The 23,976-nt window shown below is 46.4% G+C and overlaps 1 protein-coding gene across 4 annotated transcripts in view; it reads right to left on the reverse strand.

The window, feature by feature from the left end:
* Positions 1-1,786: 1,786 nt before the first annotated feature.
* LOC126542030 (uncharacterized) overlaps positions 1,787-23,976 on the reverse strand; it is a 35,262-nt gene continuing 13,072 nt past the window's right edge. For all 4 annotated transcript variants that reach the window (XM_050188998.3, XM_050188999.3, XM_050189000.3 and 1 more), the window contains exons 3-7: positions 23,469-23,540; positions 22,373-22,703; positions 20,250-20,591; positions 6,600-6,878; positions 1,787-5,889 (exon numbers count right to left, since the gene is read on the reverse strand). In XM_050188998.3, coding sequence (XP_050044955.1) covers positions 5,050-5,889; positions 6,600-6,878; positions 20,250-20,591; positions 22,373-22,703; positions 23,469-23,540 — 1,864 coding nt within the window. In that variant the 3' untranslated portion in view covers positions 1,787-5,049. The remainder of the gene's footprint in view (positions 5,890-6,599; positions 6,879-20,249; positions 20,592-22,372; positions 22,704-23,468; positions 23,541-23,976) is intronic.

The raw sequence follows: 23,976 nt of genomic DNA on the forward strand, positions 1-23,976 counted from the left end.
TTACCTTGAACCCCATTCAATCGAGCACGGGGGTGCAGGGTGCACTGCTGCACCTGGGGAATCGAAGGCCTAGGTGCAGAAGGTGCAGAGAAACTTGGCCGGAACGACCAGACCTTTTGACCACCAGAGGATGTTCAACATAAGAGTTTTTGCATTTTGCCCACATCAAAATTATGCCGCCACAGCCGGGATTTGATCTCGCGATCAGTGCAACACCATAGCCGCTAAGCCACTGTGGCGGGTCGGAGCGCAGTAGGAACCAGCCGCTTGGCACATTGAAATGGATACAACACAACTGTGGCTGCCATATCCTGGCTCCTGCCCGAAATGCCAAAGCTAGCAATCGCAAGGCCCAGGCCAGGCTTACCGCTTCTGAAATGTCTTTATCGTAGCCTGTGAATCATCTACAAAACCTGGAATAGCAGCACGGACATGAGCAAAAATTTGACCACCTGTTTTCCAACTTGATAGTTGACTGAACTTCCAATGGTTCACCTTACCTTCCCTCATCATTCTACGCACTTGCACTGAACACCGCTGCAGTAAACCTGCGTATAACAAAGGTGCGGCTACAGTGGAAATGTCCCACCCACAAATTAGCTCGCAGGCTTCCATATATTCTTCCTTTTCGTTATAGTAATGCTGGCTATAGTAAAGAAACTGATTAATACATTTCCACTGGTAAGCAATAACAAAGAATTGAGCTAGCTGCTGCCACAGGCACCAGTTGGATCAAATTACGTCTGCTTAATGTGCACTTCACCAATTTACAGTTTTACCTGAAACCCATGGTCACTATACTGAGCTTTCAAATGCCGATCACAGCTCGGAGATATTCACAACAGTCAAACTTTGCGGCTTCCTGTTTTGCACCACCTTGCTCCTCAAAAGATTGGAGACATTTACAGCAGTGATTTACACTCCTAGCACAAGAACCAGTTCGTTGGGACATATGTCTTCGCATGTAAGTGGGCAAAACATTGATCTACTAATGGTAGTGAAATTAATGATATAGCCAAGATTTCTGCTGGTTTCGATGACTTTACACGAAGTCCTACTTTATACACTATCTAAAGTTGGCACTTCCTCCTTGCCCTCTTGCAAATTATCTTGAAGCCCCTTTCTCTCAGACAGGACTTGTACTCTTTTGCTTCATTTCAATGATAGCACAAATGGCTGCTTGCCTTTTGCATGCCATGCTAAGCCACCTCTACATTATACTGGCCACACTGTGGCCAACATATGCCAACCATCATGACTGGTCTTGCATCAGTGACACAGTGGCTAGCACATACAATGCTCTGACCACTCCACTTATCACTAGTATTCTCTGAGTCACCTTGAAAGGCTTGCACCAGCACAACCAAACCATGCATAAGAATCAACACTTCTGCCTCTGACCAAGATATAGTGGGAAGAAAGACAACAGGCAAAATGTTGGGTATGCCAACAGAGCTGACAATGGACATGTAACCCTTTCCATACCCCAGGAAATGACCAAAATTGTGCCAAATTTCCTAGAAATGCGAGGAGCAGGCAGCCAAATTTCCAATGAAAGCATTGAAGCAGCCCCTATTAAAAAGATAAAATTAGACAATGATACCAACACTAACAAGCACCACCATCTAGTGTTGAAAACTAACTTTTGCATGACTACACTCACCTATATCAGCTACGCTTGTACCAATTCTGGTGACTAATATAGTAGGTGGTAGAGAAACGGCTAATCTTGTTGAGCCCTAAACATTAGTACTGTGCCAGTATTAAAAAGCAAACGAACACGATGTAGAGAGTAAGAAAAGAAACTGCCTTCATTGCTGCAAACTGCAACAAGTCTGCTAACACAAGAGCTTTCTACGAGAAAAAAAAAAAAAGCATCTAATGATTATACACATCTACTGCTTGCACAACAAATGCGTACTGACGCAAACACATTACGTTTCTAGACTTCTTGCTTCTTGAGGCAGCTGTTGACTTCATAATTACGGTATCAAACCTTATATTTTGGACACAGGTCGAAACAAATGCCGGCCTTTATGCTACATCAATGCCTTGTTGTGAAAACGTACTTAGATTTTGAACCCAGAAACTCTGCTGGGACTTCCGTGATGCAATAATGTAACGATTATATTTTTTTTAGTGTTAGTAGTGTTAGATACATAAATGTGTCCGGTTTTTCATAGCTGTGAGGGCAATACATCTTTTTTGCTTCAATTTTTCGTATTTGTCTGGAAAAAAAAAAAGATGACAGAAACCAGCTTTTTTCATGCCCCTCAACATTTCACAAAATTTTATTTGCACTCTAGTCCTGTCAAGTGTAGAATGGACTCTGCTTTTGTCAGCACTGTGAAAGTGCATGCACATCAATGGTGTCTGCCACCACAGAACCACCACACTGGGTTTCAGTGACACGAATAGTCTCCCTTGTCATGTCCAAAGCAGCGTTGCACTTGGTGCATGTTTTGAAATGGTTGTATATCAACAAGTAATTATTTGTTGCATTATCGGGGAACTGAAGCTGCAGTATTTATTGGATTGGCGGCTATGCAATAAAGAAATAAAAACGAGACAACAATTTAGTCGGTACTCCAGTAAACCACATTGCCAGACTTCGTAGGAAATGAAAGTGCAGCAGCGTCACCAGAGACTACTTGTATTGAGCCGTTGGTCTGATTTTGCCAAGTCTCACAATTACACTGAGGCAACACTATTACCGCAGTCACACTGGCAAATTTAGTACCACTTGCATCTAGTGCACTTCATTACACCGAGTGTAACTTTGGTGGCATGCTGTCACATTGGAAAGGATCTTTTGGAATTAATGGCATTGTCAATGAGCAAATGAGTAGGCATATTATGTGTTTCTTATTCTAAACAATTTTGCAAGCTAACACTGCATCTAATTAAAAACAGTATTTAGCATAAATTTTCAATGATTAATAGTCACAAGCCAAGACAAGATTAGCAGTAAGCAGAGTAAAAAAGGTGGTTTCTATTGCTCACAGAAAGCTGCTTAAAAGCATTTGAAACTGAGAAAAGGTTACTGAGAAAAGGTTTTGAAATTCTTGGAGTCTCAGCATGGAAGTACGTATAACGAAACATTGATACAATAGACATGACAAATTATTGTATATAATGAAGCAAATATTAAACGCTTCTCAATGCCGGCAGACAATATCCATTTAGGGGTGTGCAAATAGTTATTTCGAGACCACACCAAATATGAACTGAATGGTGCCAGAAGCTAATCCGAATAATAGCTGTTTTCACTGATATTATAAAACATGTCCGTATCCTAGTAATAATGTTAGCAAGTTTCTGTCATTACATTGCACATTACGAAGCCTTGCTTAATTAAAAGCACAAATGGGGACATTAGAAACAAATATGTAGTTTGTCCACACACCCAGGACAATTAGGAAGATGTGAATGACAGCAGTTAGCCTGTAAAATATGGCTCCCTGAACGACAAAGCCTGTTCCCCCTATGCGACTTTTGATATTATGCCTAACATGGCCCCAGGAATTAAATTTATCATACTTTTGTACCAATCTTGCGTCCGAGTGCAATTGACGAGTCTGAAAGCTATAACAAAAACATTTTTTCCAACAAATAGTGACTATTTCATTAGTAATCAAATCGAATAGGACAACACATCCTTATATAAATTTTAATAGCGAGGTTCGACTGTGTTATCTTATTTCTGAGACGTTGCCATCGAGGCTACACACTTCAAAGTTTGCATGGTATGCACTCTGTGGCATACGACAGCGAGTGTCTCACTACAACCCTTTCCACATGACAGGCTGTGAATGAAGCTAATAAAAAAGTAAACTTGATTAAGTGACGTTAAGTTCCTGACACGGGCAATGTCAAATGTATCTGTGCTATCAGATACACTTGCAGATTGATGAAGACAACCATGCATTAGCCAGCACAGTTAGCAAGCTTCCACATTATCAGGTCACAGGGGTAGAACTTCAGCTCTGAATAAAGAGGCGCTAAAAAGAAATACTAAATCAGGCTGTATTGTTCAGAGTGCTTCACCAATGCCCTTCTGCATTGCCTTGAGAAAAAAAATCACCACTCACTATGATGGAAAACAGCTCAAACATTCCTCTCTGAATCTTGTTTTCATGGTACTTTAACATGTAGATATGAAGTCCTTTGCTTGCATTTGGCAACTTCAAATAGGCCAAACACATATTTCTGCGTACTTTCTTTCAGTATAGAAGCCACTTACATAATCACTTGGAAACAATGTTAACTGTACACTGGCCTTGTCACACAGATACATTTTTTTGCAACCACCGGAAGGAAAGCAACACAAAAATTTTGGAGGGTTGCCCTCCACTGGATTACCCTTTATTGAAGCTGTTATCCAGAATCTCCGTTTACAAAATCCTTAGTCCCAGGCTAACTGGTTTCCACAGCCCCAACTCCGGGTATTTTGCGTGGTGACAACAAAAACAAAGCGGCACCCGCAGCACTGTAGCATCCCACCACGGCAAGTGCGGACATGAAGACTCAACGCACACGCGTGCTCACATGCACGCATACGCACACACACATATATATACTTGCACACGTATGGGGAAAGAAATGTGAAGAGAAAGAGAGAGAGAAGGTTGGAGAAGGGGAAGAAAAAAATTAGAGAGCTTAAATACTGCCTTTACAGACAATAAGAAACCAGGCAATAATGTCTTTAACGTGTGCATGTTTGCACTGACAAATATGCAAGTCTTTCTTGCAAGAGTCTTTCCAGTGAACGTGTGTGAAAAGCATTCTTTCCACCACACTGGGGCTGTCTCACCCGAGGAGTCCTATTCGAAACAAGTCAGCACTGTGGGCCACCATCGGGGCAGACAGGACTACAGACTGGGCACAACCGCAGCACTACAGCTGGAGCACCTCTTGGTCACCACAGTCACAACACCTCAACCCACCCACTAACATAGCCAGTACCTTAGGGAGAGAGAGAGAATGTTGCCGGTGTGCTCCAGAGATGTCGCCAGAAGAAAATGGGTGTTAGCTGGAAGGGCTGTGTCATCACGTCTTCCAGTTGAGCGAGCCCTGAGCCATCGATCGTGGTGGGATCATGTCTAGCAGGTATTGCCGATGGAGGTCAGCTGCGGGCGGCAGCTTTCCTGCTGCACCTGCTGCACCAGCAGCGCTCAGCATCTGGTACGAGTAGGCAGCCAGAAGGGGTCCGAAGGGCAGCACATGGGCGGGCTGGGGCCCCCCACTTGTGGCCTGGTGTTGAGCCCCAGGCAATGCCGCTAGCTGCTGCTGCAGCTGCTGTGCCTGGAGCAGCTGCTGGGCACTCAGCTTGGGCAGGAAGCCACCGGCACCTGCTGCTGAGCCCAGCCGTGGTGAGTGCGCGGCGGGCGGGGGTGTTGACGATGGGGGAGGCGACGGCGCTGCACCACTGGCAAGGCGCTGCTCGATCTCCTGCTCCTGCTGCAGGGCCTTGACGAAGGCTGTCTTGAGGCGATGTGTGTGCTCTGCCTTGAGCGCCTTCTTCAGGTTTGAGGTGACACAGGCTTCGCAGATGACTGACGGTCGGCCGGCACGGCGTGTGTCCTGCCACTTCCACACGGGTGTGAAGTCCAGACCGCACTGACTGCATGCAAATGGCTCGGGAGGTGCAGCACGTGAGCTTGCTTCTCCGTCTGTCAGGAAGCTCACAACAGTCTCCAGTCCAAGCAAGTACACAAACTCGGGGCTACTAGCATTGGGCACAAAGTGCATCTCTGGTGGTGGTGGCTTGGGTGGTGGAATCTGGAGCAACGTCTTTTCTAGCTGCTTACGCAAAGCCAACTTGGCTGCAGCCTGGCGTTGTGCAGGGCTCTGGTTGTCAGCTGTGGCAGTCAGGCTTGGCGGTGTTCCCTGTAAGTAAAAACCCTATTTACTGCTTCTGTCAACCACGATTTTTTAGCAAGGAAAATTGTTGCACAATGGTGGCAGTTTTCTAAAGTCAGCTTCTCCCTACATTTTTTCCCCCTCTTACAGGTAGCTTCGCCGCAATACATCTGTGTCATGCAAAAAAAGCATGCAGACAATGTGAAGGAAGTTTTGGGTTTGTTTTAATTGCACCGTGCAGGCTATTTATGGCCCAATGTTATTTTTTAATAATAAAAGGAGCCCATTAGAATCGAGTAAATACCGTAATCAAATACTGTGAGCTATGGTTATTGCTTGAAGATTTTCCTAGGGTGGGCCAAAAATAGTCATTTTCGAAGAGAGTTGATGTGTGCTCAAGGCATTCACTGTCCTCTAAGCTCTGCAGAGATGGACGTTGCCACTAAAGCAGTCACCATAGGGGTTAGGTTACATGCGTGCTGACTGGTCAAGTGCTGACCAGTCAAAGGCTAATTTTAGGATTGAAATAATGAAAGTTTGTGCCCATAGAAATGCATAGGTTCAGACTAGGACCTTTGGCCGAGATCGAATTAACCAAAAAAATTGAATTAAACGGAGTTGTATTAAAGGAAGTCTGCTGTAATTGGATTATATGTTTATAGCAGAATTGTCTAGAGATCGTGAACAGTTTCTCGCTGTGTTCAAAAAGTGTTGCAGTGCCCCTAATGGCGATGTACCTGAGGCTGTGGTGGCTGGCTGGTTGTGTTGGCAACCTGGTGAGCTCCTGGAACTGTATGGTTGCCACTGAAGTGCTGTGAGCTGTGGGGCACTGTTCGGGACAGTGAACCAGCCAAGTTGTTGATGCCTGCAGAGCTAGCTGCATTGGCGGGCAATCTGAGCACATTCTGCTGCAGCTGTCCAAGATTTCCACCGCTATTACTACCAGCTCGCAATGCAGCTCCAGAGCTCAGGCTTCCTTGAAGTGCACTGCTAGGTGATGGGCCTTGGTTGCGAAGCTGCAACAAGGAACACACCAGTTAACAAGAACAAGAGTTCTCTTCATCCCTGCTAACAGCAGCCTACTTTCGACGTCCATTGCCAGGACAAACCAGTGTCCCAGAAATTACAAACTAGCTCTGTTTCCAGACAACCAAAACCATACCATATGATTGCAATTTTTTGAGGCTCACCACTCCACCAAATTTTCCCTTCCCTTGGCACTCATTCTGTCCCTCTATAAATCACTGTTCTACATATTTACATTCCCAACTCCACTTCTTCCTCGTGACCTAATCTAGAGTATCTAGAGTATTGATGAGGTTTTATAAGTAAGGGCATCGGAGATTAAAGAGCACCGAAACTGGGTATTTATTCAAAACGATCATTAGGAAGATGGATGGATGGAAAAACTTTAATAAGGTGCATTGGGACATGCACTAGCATGTAGCAGGCTGCTCCCAAGTCGAGACAGACAGACCTAGCCTCTCAGTCACATCGTGGGCCCGCTGGACTGCCCATAGTTGGGATTTTGATTAAGAAGATGGCTTAGTAAAATAAGGTGATGCACAGCGGTGAACAAATAAAAGGCATACAGGGCCTAGCTAGAAGTACTAATACATAACTAAAAACATAAAATTTGGTTATGAAGTTAACACAGTAGACAGGGGGTTTATCTAATACAGTCATGTAAAATGCTTTAAATTACTGCATATATTATGGCTTAATGTGTACAAGCAATTGTAATTCGAGCTGTAGGTGTTTTCAAAGTGTAGGCAAATCTTGAGGGGCATGAAATATCCATTTAGAGGCAGCACTATTTCAAGTCTTGCAATGACAAGCACTGGTAACCAACCATGGTGACATTGACATTTGCTGTTAGTTTCCAGGGTGTCTACCAAGTTGACATTTCCAATTTTTGTGAGATTTCCAGGCTTTCCCCAAGTGCCTTTCAATATTCGTGAGAGACACGCAGGAAAAAAAATTAATGAAGGAAAGAAAAAAGGAAGACATATACTTGTGCCACACGGGCACTGAGGATGTCATTAACTTGCTAATACAGTCAAACCCGGCTATATCGAACTCGCAGAAAAACGCCTATCAGTTCGATATAGAGCATAATTCGATATACGCCTGCTAAATAATTGGATGTCATAAAAGCACATACCATTTATAAAATCACTTTATTGGCGAAACTAGCTTAGTTTCGCATAAATTAGTCCTGCATTTTCTTCTGCTTGGCCAATTTCGCTGCCTGCGACGCACGCACTTCCCCACGTTGTCTAAGGAGTCCGAGCAGCTGAGGCCGCAACCTTCCGCATTCGCGCAGAAGCACCGGACTAATGCGAGTGCACCAAATCACTTCGGGGGATGTGGGCAAAGGACCGTAGTTGCTTTCCTCAACGTGCCTACATTCATTTGTGCTCGGTACGATGTCGGCGATGTAGTCTTCGTTTCGGGATCTACCGTCGTCGCGACACCACTCACAAACTCGTCCACCGTTGAATCGAATGTCCCTGAAATTTTGACAGCTCGCTTCAAACTTCGGCAACACTGGCAACGGCTTCGTCGCATTCATCAGAATTTACAGTCATCACCGAGCACGCGGAAACCGGCACGTATGAAGAACGCCTCGTACACGGCCGTGCGTACGCGTCGGGCGCCATGGGCACCGGGTTGCGAGTCTGGCCACTTTAGCCCTAATCGTGCCGAGAGTGCTCCTCGGAATCTTGCACGCTGCGGGGACGTCGCGTTCGACGCGATTTATGATTTCGATCTTCACGACGAAAGGCGAATTCTGCCGCTTCATCACGGCAACACTGCGGGAGAAGGCCCACAAGGCGCAAACACGATAAACCAGAGAAGCAGCCACACAACTCGCACTTTCGCCATCTTACACGAAGAGCGCACAAGAGCCTCTGATTGGCTGTCTGAGCAAGCGCTGTAGGCGGGCCAGGATCATTTTTCGCTGGGGAGTGTCGATAGATAGTGATCTAAAGAAAGGAAGGACGCTTGATTCTGCAACCCGTGAGGGAGCACGGCGAAGCGTCGTCAGGGGAGAGGGAGTGGGAAGTGAAAGATGATAGAGAAAGAGGGAGGATAATAGACTTCACTATGCGCGACAGGGGGAGTGTCGACGGCTCGCCCGAACAGCCCGAGGCAGCGCGGTCACGGTAGGGAGAGCGGTTGGATGGAGCCGCGCCGCCGGGTTTCCCCGCTACCGCGAGGGAAAGCCAACTTCTGGGGGCACTTTTCCGCCGCTTGACGTTCGATATATCGGGAGTCACTGCAATATTTGTTCGATGTAAGCGTAACTTTTGCCATATATACTCATTGTAGCTATACCGTGACCAGAAATTGTTCGATATATAGAATAATTCGATGTAAACGGGTTCGATATAGTCGGGTTCGACTGTAATGCCTTAAATTTTAATGCCGTTCGTGGGGTGGCACATGGACATGCTTAATGCCATATGGGGTGCAGTGCGTATTCATAACTCACTTGGCCATCGAATGAGTACTCTCGTTCGCAATGTCTCCACAAAGCACTATTTTTTTCTAAAGTTTGCAGCTGGATTCAAAAATGACACTCCTGAAGTAAACTGCACAAAATACACCTATTAATATTTTCATGCCATTTCTTACATGTTTGCTGCCTAAGTAATCTTTGGCAAGCAGCCTTAACCGTTTCACTGCACCTATCACCATCACGATGTTTAATGCGCGTGTAGCAGTGACTGAAATATAATGGCATTAAGAAACTTATACCCCTGTCACACGGGCTCCCATGAACTCCTTTAGGATAAGGGAGCACGAGACATCCTAAGGGAGTTCGACCTCAAGGAAGTTGTGGTCGTGTCACATGGCTAATAATGAGGTATTAAAATTAGCCACCAGAGGCGCATTCAGCAGTGTGTTTTTTGCACAAGTACAAGAATATAACTTCTAAATACGCGCGTAGCTATTATAATTAAAGCTCCTTCCATAAGAATATTATTCAATGTATTTGATGCGATAGTCGTACCCCTCATTAAGAATCGAAGTGCGCTCGCTAAACATAGCATTGCTGACAGCGACATTAGCCACCATAGCGTGGCGAGTAGGCTCTGTTCTGCTACACGAACTGCCGCAAACTATACTCAAAATGCAACATTTGGTGCACGGTGAACTCGTGGGCTTTCCTTTTATCTTGTCTACTGTGCCGTGGTGTCATTCATGAGTGACCACACTGACCACTGCCCTACTAGCATGACAAAGGCCACGTTTACATGAACCCGAGGCGAGCGGGTTGAGTCAGTAATCAAGCTGACCGAGTCTGACGTGACCGCACTTGCATGAACTCGCTTCTCACGAGTCCGGGCAAGGACGGAACACAGTGTTGAGCTGAGACAACAATGCGTTCGAACTGGACTTGCGGTTCCCTGCTGCCGTCTGCAGCAGTTCTATTTCATGGGTCTTATTGCTACGATGAGGTTGCACTGTACAGTGCCTTGTCTTGGCCTTTAGCCTGATACTATTCCAACTGCTGACGCATAAATAGTAACGTCCCAGCGTTCCTGTGCAAGTGTCGGCGTGGCGAGCCGGACCCGTGCGCGTTCACATGCACGCTGCAAACAGGTCAAGCTGGTTCAACCCACCCCATGCAGTTGGGCTGACTCAGCCGGACTCGACGCTTGTTCAGTCCGACTGGCTAGCGTTTACACGAACTCGACAGGCATATTCCAGCCCAACAAGCCGACTCGACCCGATTCTGTAGGGCTCGTGTAAATGCCCTTAAAGACGAGAAAAACATGGCGCCAAGTGGCCTAGGTCGAGAGTATTGTGCAGCAGCAAGCATATCTGTTGCTGAATTGTGCTTGGAGATTTATTTAATTCAATAGGACTGTCCTGAACACAGGCCACGTTACTTTTAATGCAAACAATAATTAAATTACCACTTTTACAAAAAGAAGAATGGGCACAAGTGCACTTCCTTCAGCTGCCGAGGGAGATCGCCGATCTCTCTTGACCAAAAGCTCCTTTAAACTTCCATAGTGGAAGGGCGACCGTGTGACACTGAGTGCATCTCCGTTGAGCTAAAGACGACGGAGTTAAAGGGCCCCTCACCAGGTCTGGCCATTTTGAGCTGACAAGCGCAGAGCATACAACGCATGATAACGATCGGGTCTGCAAGTGTTACTGCTATTACATCACTATGCGCCGCGGAAAGGTCTGAAATTTCAATCCGAACGCAGTTTTCCCTTTCCCTCGCGGTGAATGCACTCCAAGGCAGACGGTGACGTACACATGTTCCTGGGCCCACGTACTCGTGTTCGCAGTGTGACGTCAATCATCGAGACACGCGACTTCGAGAATTATTCAAGGCAACATCTGCTATTTTTGTGATCTGTTGCTTGAATTGACGAATTGAAGTTTAGAAAAATAATGAAACACACAAACAGAATGTCTGCGTGTTTTTTTGTTTTACTATGCACCGAAGCAAGACAGATGTACTTCCTCTTCGTCTGCTAGTTCCCATGTCGTGCAGTCGCATGCGCAGCCACCAAAACATGTCGATTTCTACTATGTTCCACCGCAGGATCATGCTCTGTGATCCGCTTGTGTCTGCCTCAGTATTCGTGTAGCCCTTGTACCGCTAGTGAGGTATCCTTGTGCACAGCGCGCAAAATCATGCACTGCATGAAACGAGATGATCACAACAGCCCGCGCGCGATGTCATCAGTGGAAGTGCGCCGCGCCGCAAAAAAGCAAGGGAAAAAAAAAATGAAGGCGGGGCCAGTGACGTATTCATCACACGATCCTCGAGGTCCGGTATGGGAGAATGCAGGGAAAGAATTTCGCTTGCGGAGGCTAGACTGGGCGAGTGGAGAGAGTCTAGCTTGGCAGTGGAGCTCACCTTGTGAAATCATGGGTTTGCGGCACTGAAATATTTCTATGTCGGCTGTTAATGAGCCGATCTGAAAAATTTTTGCGGCAGAACGTTCTTAGAGGACACGTAACAACTTCCAGCGTGTAACCAAAATTTCCTACGGGGCTTGGTGAGGGGCCCTTGAAAAGGAGTTTGCGGGTGCCCATGTGACAGGGGTCTTAAGGCCTCACATTTTTAATGGCATTAACCTTGCCCGTGTGGCACGGGTATTCATCAGTTTGAACACTAGGGAGTAGTGTTTATTTTATTCAAAAAGAAAACAGAAGGGACAGGTTAGTAAACTGCACAGCAAATAAATATCTCCAAAAGAAAAAAAAAAGGGGGGGGGGCTAAAGCCCATTGCAAACAGAATCGAACATTTTCAAGTACAAATAAAAAGAGATGCATACAGAAGCAAATATTTTGGAATATGAGCTATTTCCGTCAACTGATAACAAGCTCATTGGTATGAGGCCCAGACTGTAGCATGTGAGTTTCTTTCTCAGCAGCTCGAAAGTCAACCTCAACTGCCTGGACATACCTTCAGCCAGCGCACTCAGTGTTGCGTTTCACTGCTTTAAAGAGTGTTTTGGCTTGGATAAGGGACACCTGCATCTCGGCATCAGCCAACTTTCTCAGCTCACGCTCCTTCAAAGAAACGGCGGCACACTTCCTTTTCCATTCGTTCCTTATGCGTCGGTCCTTTGTGCTCTCGTTCTCCTTCCGTCGCACGTTTGCCCAGCGAACCATTTGAAGCATCCTCTAGGTCTACTGTAGGGTCAACATACAATTTTTCGGACTCCCTAGGGGCCGCGAAAACGTCAGAAAAATCGGGCAGTCCGAAAAAATGAATGCATGTCTTTTACTGCCTTTAAGGGCTTAAATTGCCACCAGCATGTCCAAAAAAGCTCTGAAGGCCTGCCAGTACATTGATTTTACATATTGACACTTGTACTGTGACAGGAGACGGCGTGTGCATGCATGTATAATTAAGACATACATACTGTATCCCGTGACAATTGCCCCTTCACACGCTTAAGCCTCACCGCAATACTTTGTGTATACTTCACCGTGTAACATTGTTGTATTGAGGCCATGTTGACTTTCGGGAAGTGGCATTATGCAATGCGCAGTGCTTTCCGAGCTTCGAAGCCAATCGCGAAGATTACAAAGGCGGAGTCAGTGCCATTGCTGACAACGGCGAATTGATTTAATGAAAAACACGGCACCGAACAGCAAGAAGTTTAATAGCAAATGTCGAAGCAGCTAGGCCTAGCTTTGCTGTGGTGGTGGCGAGAACTTTGGAGTGGCGCCCTCTCGCGAGTGATGACACGGCCAGGACGCCACTCGCTCTGGCTCGCACGGCTTCAATGGACGCTCGTTCTCTTCATGTATGCTTGGAGTATGGGTCGCTCGAGTCGTACTTTATGAAGGATATGTTGGCTTATTTCTACTACCATGCCTGAACCACAGGTTCTTCATAAGCGTGCGACGCGAGAAAATTTACGGCTTGGATATTGCAAGCTATGTAACATTGAAGGGGTCTACTGGTTTTGCAATGCCTATATGCGCCGTGGCTGTCCATAAATTTTGCATAAAAAGAATGTCTGCAAATCCAACATGTGAAGTTGTGCATGATGCTTTGCTAAACACTTAACATTCCCTTAGTACTTAGCTATGAGAGACACTGCATTTTACCTGGAAGAAAAATCTTGGTATTTGGTGTCAACATGTTATCCGTGTTAGAAAGGCCCTGCCCAGCGAAGCTGTCACCACGATTCTTATTACTATGATGAGTTGTTCTAGGCAATTATGGCCACTTTATCAATGCATAAAAGAAAGAGTTAGGCATGCATTTCGTATGAAAAAGTTTGCTGCTACTTTCACTGCTTTCTGAAATAGGACCCCATAAAACGAATTGCTCATGGCTGCTAACATGACGGCGCGTCATGTAGAGTATTTACATACACTCTAAGTGTATATTTGCCACACAACAACAATCGTCGCCTGTCTTGCCCACATTTCCTTTCTTTATACGAGCCCGGTCCTTCCAAGTCACAAACAGCACGCGTATTATCAGCATGAAGAGCATTCTCGACAGGAAAGTAATGATTGTGGCGTTGTCAAGAAAGGAAACGCAAGCAAGATAGATGACAATTATTGTTGCGCGGCAAATACACACCCCAAAGGGTGCAACTGTTCTTAGAGTGTAGTTAATCCACAAATACCATACAGTCAAAACCCGCGATAACGAAATATCACAACAACGAAATTCCCGCGACAACGAAATATTTTCGTATCCCCGGCGAACGGCCATAGGATTCAATGCATTTCGTACCTCTCGGCAACGAAATGTAGCTGTACTGCTATCCCGCATCAACGAAATTTGCCGGAACGTAACTCCGCATATTGCGTAAGGCCAGCAGGCTCCAAAATGTGCTCAAATGCGATTGCTTTGCATTAAAATTGCGTAAAATACCACCACATTACACTTGTGTTGGCGCCGTCATTCTTGTTCACAACAACCAAGCACCGGAAGCGATCAGTGTGCTGGAAACACGTCATGGCCGCCATCTTGTTTGTTGATCGCGCGTTTGAAGCGGCACCATGAGCGGCACGCACGTTGCTACCGACATGTGACGACGGTGTTTGCACGCCCACCAAGCAGATCGTTGTTCGAAACGCGCGTTCATTTTGCGTTCTCCGCGGTTGACGACTCGGCGAGGCCTAGGCCAATCGCGTGAGGCAAGACTGAACACAAACTGGACGCGCATTTCGAACAACAATCCCCGATCGCGGCAGTGCACGGCGTAATGTGCGCCTCGGTGAGAAAAATGCAGCAAAAACAAAGAAATCCACGTCCCACCTACGTGGAATTGTTTATGGCGCTTGAGACGGCGGTCGCGGCATATGGAGCGTCACGCATGGGGCCATGATTGACCGATCGTCCGGGAATACGCATCCCTTGCTTCAAGAACGCTGGTTTTGGTGCCACCCGACAGGCATCGTGTGCAGATTCTACACCGGATGTAGATTTGCGCGAAAGGGCCGTTATCTCGATCGTTTGCCTTCGCGTACACGAGATACGTTCACTTTTGCAATCGGCACCGGCCGCGTCGGTGCCTACGGGCAACAGCGTGCGCTGGAGAAATGCTGCTGCATGCACTGTTGCTCTGCGTCCGGTGCCGAGTTACGCAAAATCTCGGCAAGTGATTGCATCTCCGAAAGCAGTTGACCGAGAATTCTGCGCTACGGTAGTACTGCCACTGCTGGTCAACGCATGCGGCACACTTTGTACTGTCAACAATGCGGTTCTATATCCTCGAGCAAAGCTTGCAAAGTAGGCTAATGGAATTTGGACAGTAAAGTGTTGTTCTGCGATGCATTACCTATCTGTGCTGTCTCTTTTCGCAACAACGAAATTCTCGCGATAGCGAATTTTTTCGCGTTTCCCGCCGATTTCGTTATTGCGAGGTTCCACTGTAGTAGCAATCAGCTCAAAGAAATGTTTCGTGGTTAAAACCGAGAGCCGATCAATTGCAAGCGATGAAATGTTTCATGGTGGCCCTCAATAGCCCTTATCAACAATATGTCACACCCCTCACACAACGGTAGCAACCGACTGTCGTCATGGCGAGGCACGCATTATTCGCAATACCCATCAGTACACTACAACTTCTAATTGAAACCATGAAGCAGTTTTTTAGTGCCAATTGCAATACCTAGAAAATTATTGCCTAGAAAAGGAAAATTCAAGCACCTTCTTCCTCACCATGTCTCGATCCAGCATCAATTAATTCATCATCATCAGCCTATCTTACGTTCACTGCAAGACGAAAGCCTCTCCTTGCGATCTCCAATTATCCCTGTCCTGCGTCAACCGATTCTAACTAGCGCCCGTGAATTTCCTAATTTCACCGCCCCCACCTAGTCTTCTGCCGTCCTCGACTGTGCTTCCCTTCTCTTGGCACCCATTCTGTAAACCTAATTGTCTAGCGGTTAGCTAACCTGCGCATTTGATGACCTGCCCAGCTCCATTTTTTTCTCTTAATGTCAATTAGAATAATGGCTATACCCGTTTGCTTTCTGATCGAAACCGCTCTCTTTCTGTCTCTTAACGTTATGCCTAGCATTCTTCATTCCATCGCTCTTCGCGCGGTCCTTAACTTGTTCTCAAGCCTCTTTGTCAGTCTCCAAGTCTCTGCCCCATATGTCAGCACTGGTAAAATGCACTGATTGTACACGTTCCTTTTCAATGATAATGGTAAGCTTCCAGTCAGGAGCTGGCAATGTCTGCCGTATGCGCTCGAACCCCTTTTTATTCTTCTATAAGTTTCCTTCTCATCATCAGGGTTTCCTGTGATTAATTGACCTAGGTAAATGTGCTCCTTCACCGACTCTAGAGGCTGAGTGGCAATCCTGAACTCTTGTTACATTGCCCGGCTATTCATCATTATCTTTAGCTTCTGCGCATTAATCTTCAACCCCACTCTTACACTCGTTCTGTTGAGGTCCTCAATCATTTGTTGCGACAACTCCAGTGTTGCTGAACAGAACAATGTCATCTGCAAACCGAAGGCTGCCGAGATATTTGCCGTTGATCACTTAGTTATAATATTAAGCCTTCCCAGGTTAATAGCTTGAATACTTCTCCCAAGCACACAGTGAATAGCATTAGAGAGATTGTGTCTCCTTGTCTGACCCCTTTCTTTATAGGTATCTTCCTACTTTTCTTGTGTAGAATTAAGGTAGCTGTGGAATCTCTGTAGATACATTCCAAGATATTTATGTAAGTGGCCTGTACTCCTTGATTACGTAATGACTCAATGACTGCTGGTATCTCTACTGAGTCAAATGCCTTTTCGTAATCTATGAGAGCCATATATGAGAGGCCGATTGTACTCTGTGGATTTCTCAATTACCTGGCTGATGACATGGATGTGATCCCTTGTAGAGTATCCCTTCCTGAAACCTGCCCGTTCCCTTGGCTGACTAAAGTTCAGTGATGCCCTTATTCTATTGTAGATTCATCTTGGGGAATATTTTATATAATACTGGAATCCAGTAAGCTAACGGGCCTATAATTTTCAATTTATTAATGTCTCCCGTTCTGCGCATTAGTATAATGTTTGCATTCTTCCAGTTTTCTGGGACCGTTGAAGCCAATTGACACTTCGTATAGAGAGCTGGCAGTTTTTCTATCATTATGTCTCCTCCATCTTTGATTAAATCGACTGTTATTCCATCTTCTCCTGCCGCTTTTCCCCGTTTCATGTCTTGCAAGGCCCTTCTGACCTCATCGCTAGTTATAGGAGGAGTCTCTGCAACCTGTTCATTACTGCTTAGAATAGAGGTATCGTGGCTCCTCTAGGTACTGTACAGGTCAGTTTAGAATTCTATACTGACCTGTACAAAAAGAAAATGAAAATTTGCCTGCGCTTATGGGGATGCAAGCTGCTGCCGCGATGGCGCAAGCATAAACTTGTGTTGCCGCCTGCTGTCAGCTGCAGGAAGCAGCCTTTCAAGGAGTGCTGCGGTGTGTTGCCCACTCTTGGAACAGGCGACTGCCCTCCCTGAAGCGCTGCTTTCTACAGCTGATGGTAGGCGGCGACACTAGATTATGCTTGCACCGTCGTGACAGCAGCTCGCATCCCCATACGTGCAGGCAAATTTCAATTTTTTTCCTTAAAAACAAGCAATTAACTGTGCCAAGTGTTATTCTAAATGAAGTTGACGCTAAAACGCAATAGTTCTGCAAAATATGAGCAAGAACAGTGCAGCAGCGAGAGCAAAATCGGGTACGGTCGATTCGCCTGCAACACGTGAACCAGTTCACGAGGTGCTGCACACTGCCATTCGTTTCAGCGGTGCAGCAATGGCTGCTCGCTGAACCATACCATTCGTTTCAAAAGGTGCAGGAAGGTGCAGGGCTGGTTCATGATTTTGCTGCACCCACTCCACAGTCGGTGCCGACTTGGTGCAGGCGTACAGGTGCAAAGCAGCACACGGGTGTGAGCGCCATTAAAACCCCACTTATGCACATCTGATGTGTATACGCAAGTGTGGTGTGTATTTATGCCCCAGAAGCCGATCAAACCTGCAGTTCAGGACCTCTCAAACCTACGCACACTGTGCACATTAGTCTGACATGACATAATGCCTGCGCCCCGTCTGCATCCTTGCATTCGTTTCGAGTGTCTCGCTGGCTTGCACCACAGAAATCGAGCTGCACAATTGCTGAACTTCTTGTGAATCACTGTGAGCTACCATATTTACTCGAATCTAATGCATACTTTTTTTCTGATAAAACTGGTCCAAAAATTGCGTGAGTGTTGAATCGAGTACGACCCTAGATCTGCGTTACCATATCGCCATCGGCATTTTAATATGGCCGCCTTGTACGTGCTTCGAGCCTAGCTGCGATAGCTTTCTCCATGTGCTGTAGTATGTGTGCTTAAGCAATGCTTCCTTTGGCTTAGGTTAGTGCACCGTCTGTCTTTCCGTTTTCTGCGTTTGCTCTATCAGCATGGAAGTGCCGACTGCAAAGACATGCCGAGTTCATCACGATACCGCAATTAAAAGGAAAGTGATCACGTATGCGGAGACGGGCGGAAATCGGGCCTTATTCTGGGTGTTCGAAGTTCCCGAAACTTGCGTGCGGGACTATCACAAACAGGAGAGGCATTCTACATCTGGGGCTGCAATGTACGGTGCAGCCGCGCGGCCCCTATCTTGAAAGCGATCTGCGGCGGAGACAAGAGTCTATGCATCTGGCCGCACCGTGCTGTGTTCTCGTTGCTTAGTTTGCATCGAAGCGAGAGCTCGCACTTCCTCGCTCCAGCGTTAAAAGAGTTTCCGCGGTCATAGAGTGAGACGTGTTCATGCTTGTGTGCGCGTGGCACCATGCTTGTTAATTTTGTTAGTAAGTGGACGTCTAAAGGTTTATACAGCCGATAAATCTACTATACTTAATTTTTGTATAGATGTCTACTAATTTGCTATCGTAATCGATGCTTCGCTTTTCGTGCGAAACTGCGACTTTATTTATCGCAACTTTAGTGCATTGGGAGTAAATATTTGTTTCTTTTGAATGAGAGAAAGTTGTACTTCTGTATGAAAGAATGAGGTGCATGGTACTGTAAATGACTTTTCTTTACGTCACGGCAAACGGGTGCACGTCACAATCGAGGGTGTTTTCTCCCCTTTTATTTGGTCACGAAAAACAGGTGCGCGTTACTATCGAGGCCACGAAGGCAATGGAGTAAATAAGGTAGTTCACAGTGGTGCAGGCGAATCGAACAGACCCATCTTTTTCAAACACGCGCAGCGAAATATTCAGGACCCTGTATTGAAATTTGATTTTGTATTCAAATAAGTAGTCGTTGATAAGACTTTTCTTACACAGAAGGGGTTGAAAAATTTCCAGAATTATATCAGGCAATCGCTAAATGCAGATTTCAATAGAGAGGGGAGAAGGAGAAAAAAAGAATAATTGTATTTAAGAGTTTCCAACAAAAGATGCGGTTTCAAGCCGTGTCGACGATATCTTCACAGCGGTGCTACGAAACAAAGCCAGCCACGCTTTCGTATCCACTCCGCCCCCGCAGCTGATAGTGCCACCTACAGTGGGACGACACTATCATGAAAAGCTCCGGCAGCGGGGAACGAGCGCTTCGTTTGCCTATTGCTTCAACGAGTCTCCGAAACTCGAGATTACGCAATCTGCAGCACTAAACGATCAAGACGAACTATGATGCCACGCCATCTCAGCTCGCCGAGTCTTTGTACTCGCGGCAGAATACCTCTAAAACAGGGCATGCAGGCTGCGTATGCACTCAGCCATGCATATAGCCAATTGCACAGCCACGGCCACATTAGCAAAAAAAGAGATGCATGCACAACAGTCAGCCAGTGACATGTCAAGAATCAAGTGGCAAGTACCTACTAAGAGGAATATGTGTACAGACTTTGTCAAAAGTACACGGGCTAGGCTGGCCGCGACTGCCAAGCTGATGTAGTCTCCGTGGCATGCAATAACTTTGAATGCCCTGGGGACTGAAATTAACTCTTGTACTCACTACCCAGAGGTTTGGAGCATCAGGAATGCAACAGGAAGCAAACCACGCAGCCAAACAAACCACATGGTGAAGGCGCAAACCTTGCTACTTTGCTATACTAATCAGTACACTAACCCTATAAAGTCTGTGTTGCTAAGCTGTGGCATGCCTTGTCCGATTTCATTTGGCACTCTTGTACTTGTTGGTTCCAAAGAGACATTTTTAAAACCTTTGTCTAGGATTGTCTCAGCAAGGGCCAGCATTTACTGCCATGAAGTCTCTCTTCTGTAACTCGTAATTTAGAATGATTTAGCAACTGTCAATCACTGCTTGGCTGAAGAGGTTACAAATATAGAAAGAAAATAAGAACAGAGGGAAAGAGAGTCACTCTTTAGGAATGGGTGGCCCCTCTCGCCTGTACTCACCCTGGCGTTGATGCCCACCAGGTCGGGTGTGGCTCGGCTATTGGACCCCTGATGTGTCTGCGGCGACTGATGATGTTGGTGCTGCTGTTGCTGGTGGTGGTGGTGATGATGGTGGTGGTGATGGTGGTGGTGATGGTGGTTGCTCAGTGCCATCTTGCCCGAAGCTCCAAGGCTCTGGCCTGGATTGGCCACCACAGTCGGGGCACTTCGAGGCGGGGGTGCCAACGGAGGTGCCGCCGTCGGCACCACCGTTGACGCTCGTGCTGATGGCAAGCTGGGTGGCGCCACTGGTTGGGCAGGTCGCGCTGGCTCTTGCCTTTGCAGCAGTTGACTCTGACGCACCTATGGCATACATGTGGCACTCAGACTAACAGGCAGCATGGAACCTACTGGAAAAGCAGCCAACTTTTGGCAGTCATGGACCAACTGATCCACACACAGGCAAGTTCACAGAACCCAACGGGTCTCATTCACTCAAATGTTTTTGAAAAGTGATAAACTTATGCAAATTCTGGAAGGAGGCTTTTGTACACATCTTACTCGCCTGCTGCTGATGTGCTGGGGATCTGGATATGATTTCCACCATTAGACATGCAATTCCTTTATTTAGCGACAGCCTGTACTGAGTGATTAAAGGGGTCCGAACCACCCCTCGGGCATGATGAAAAAACAATCCATGGATAGCATGCACTGCTGTGAACACCTCAGCCAAATTTTGCAGTCGTGCGCAACGCATGGAGCTTGCAAGCAGAGCTCTAAGTCACCTTTATCTCAGAGGCTTTCTTTTCGATAGAAGCCTGCTCATAACTCTTTATTGGATGCTTTATTTCGTAATATAGCAGGTCCCCATACGTAGCTGGTATTGGCCAATAGCCAACATCAATCAAGAAGGGTGTTGGAATCGGTGCACTCTTTTGTGCTGTTACTGCGTATATTTATTGACGCAGTTTAAAATTTTGGGCCAAACCATTCATATGGTGGCGGATTACCCAGCGAAGCTGTCGATTACAGGCTGAACTATGGCCAAACTACGCGTCAAGAAACACTCTCGAATTTGGAATTCGCCCCGGTGAAACTCCAAGGAGGTGGCAACTCGCGCTTCGCTTCGTGCTTGGCTTGTTCACCGGCCGTGTGCACAACGCGTGGTCTTCCCACTTTTCCCATTTTTGTTGGAGTTGCAACTGTTGCAATGGTCTACCTCTGTAATGCACAATCCGGTTCTTACACATTGCGGTGCACACGTCTGTGTTCTCCTGCTACAACGGCTGCGCCGTTGTATTGAGGGCAGACGATGGCAGACTCAGCTGGCAGCAATGGCGGCCAGCGTGGGTGCACTCCCCCACTCCACAGGTGCGGCGGGCGGTGAAATCACGAGTCCTTTCTTTTGCACCGTACTATCGTTTGTTATTTTTTTTTTGCTTCGGATGATGATAATGTGACGTGCGCTCTGGAGCCTTCACATGCAGACCTGACTCTAACCTTTGCAGTCCTTGCATGGGCGTACAGCAACAGATAAAAACTGGCAGAAATGCAGGTGTACTTGTTTGTCCATAAGCGGAAGTGTGTGCAGCAATGAATCGACCTCTTATTCCTTGCACAGGGGTCTTAATATGTAAATAAAATTATATCTTTTTGGATACGTACGTTTTTTTGGACATTTAATAGTTTGTACTTCTTTACGCTTCCCGTGGAGTCAGAATTATCGGTCGTCGACTGTAGTGGCACCTATGTGAGCATTCAAATCCAAAATTGAACTGCACACCCCGGTGACATTCAGTAAGCAGAGTGTTGCAGGCAAGCTTCACTCCGCTGTAGCCTTCGCAGTGCAAGTCATTGAAGAAGGAGGGGAAGCACCGCGAAAGGGGTATTTGATTGCCAATAACTCTGCTTCTGCTGAATGCATTTAATTACTTTTTGTGGCGAGGTATTAATGAAATTGTCTAACTTAACTTCAAATGCATTTCTCGCCTTCAATAAAATGTGGTTCCGGGACTCTTTAAGGTGTGAAGGCAACTGATTAACCCAGTTATGCAACAACTGGGGGGAGGCAGAGAAATAATACTTCAATTTAAAAGTGGTGCTCCACTGAGTCAACTGTATTTCGTGCAGAAGCACACACTGACCTTCTTGAGCAGCACCAGCTTCATCTCCTCATTGCGCAACTCCTGGCGCAGACTTCGCACCAGTGCCCTGCGAGCAGCCAGTTCTTGCTGGGAAAGTGGTGTCTGAGGCGGTAGCGGCGGAGGCTGCATCTGCCAGCCACTGCTGCCAGTGGCTCCGTTGACAAGCCGGTGCCCGTTGAGGCGGCTGTTCTCCTCATCCGAGAGCACAATAATATCGTCAGGACCAAGCCGCTGTGGTCCTAAGCCTGCCTTGCGCCGCCCTCCAGAGCTGCGCACCACTTCCGGTGACGGTGTTACTGGCACGGGTGCCACTGCTGGCACAGGCTCTTTCCTGTATGGTCAGAGACACAGTGGCTCAAATTAATATTGACATACCACAGTGTAAAAAGAAAGGCCACGAAGGCTGCTGTCATTTCCTGTAGACGCCGCTTTCTTCAGACAGCTACAATTCACCAACTTCAGACGAACCTCCAGACGAAAGCTTGTACAGTGAATGTTCATTACAAAGAAATTGCTTTAGCCAAATTATTTCTCGTCTTATAAGTGGTGTCCAAAATATGGCAGCAATGACCTGCTTTTGGTTCCCGAAATTGGTTCCGGTACATGCAGCCAGCAAAAGTATAGCCTTCAAGCTGTTGTTACTCTGACGGAGTTGTCTCTGGAGCGTGGTTTTGGACACCAGCTATTGTACACTTTAACAGATAGTTCTTTTTGGGGCCTACTGCTCTGCATACATTTTAAGCTGGATTACTTGAAGTGCAGCGCAATAGCGCCTGTGTGCCACGCACTGGGTGCGTGTTAAAGAACCCCAGATCGTCAAAATTAATCCGGAGCCCCCACTACAGCCCGATTCATAACCATATCATGGTTTTGGCATGTCAAATCCTAGAACTTAATTTAATATGAAATGATGCGGTGTCTTTTACCATCCCTTTTCACAGATCCAGGCTTTGTATTTTGGCTCATGAAGACCAGCCAATGGTGTCTTAACTTTGATAATGTAATAGCGTGTCACAGCATGCAAATGCACAGGTAAAACATAAAGAAATGGAAATTTAGGCAATGAAAAGATCTGGAGGAGGGAGCAGACACTCACTTAATAGAAAGATCTTCCACTTCCATCGTGTCCAAGGCAACGGCGGAAGGCTCAGGCCGTTCATGGCGTCTCCTGCATAGGAAAGGCACAAGTGAGCGCTGTAACCCTTCAATCCAACATAGAATATGGAATAAAATGTCAAAGCACTACATGGGAAATGTTTGCCCGAAAGACTTCCCGTCTTAAAAGAGCCAATATTATCTTTCAATTCCAGGGTTATGAATGCACACACTCAAAAAAGAAGAAAAAATGTGCACTGTGTGCATTTACTCTTTGTTTAGTATGTGTATTCCACACTTTCCACTAACTACTGCAGGGCAAGGTTTCAGGATTACGGTAGATATACATCAAGCAACACAGAGGGCCATTAGATAAGCAACAGAGTTTATCACAAGGAAGAGAAGAGATTCATCAGTGTGTCATTCAACTTGACAAAAACATACTTTGGTTGCCAGAACTTCTAAAGTAGAGAAAAGATGGCCAGCATGTTAACTATAGTGCAAAGCAG

The sequence above is a fragment of the Dermacentor andersoni genome, chromosome 2 (assembly GCF_023375885.2).
Source record: "Dermacentor andersoni chromosome 2, qqDerAnde1_hic_scaffold, whole genome shotgun sequence".
NCBI lineage: Eukaryota > Metazoa > Arthropoda > Arachnida > Ixodida > Ixodidae > Dermacentor > Dermacentor andersoni.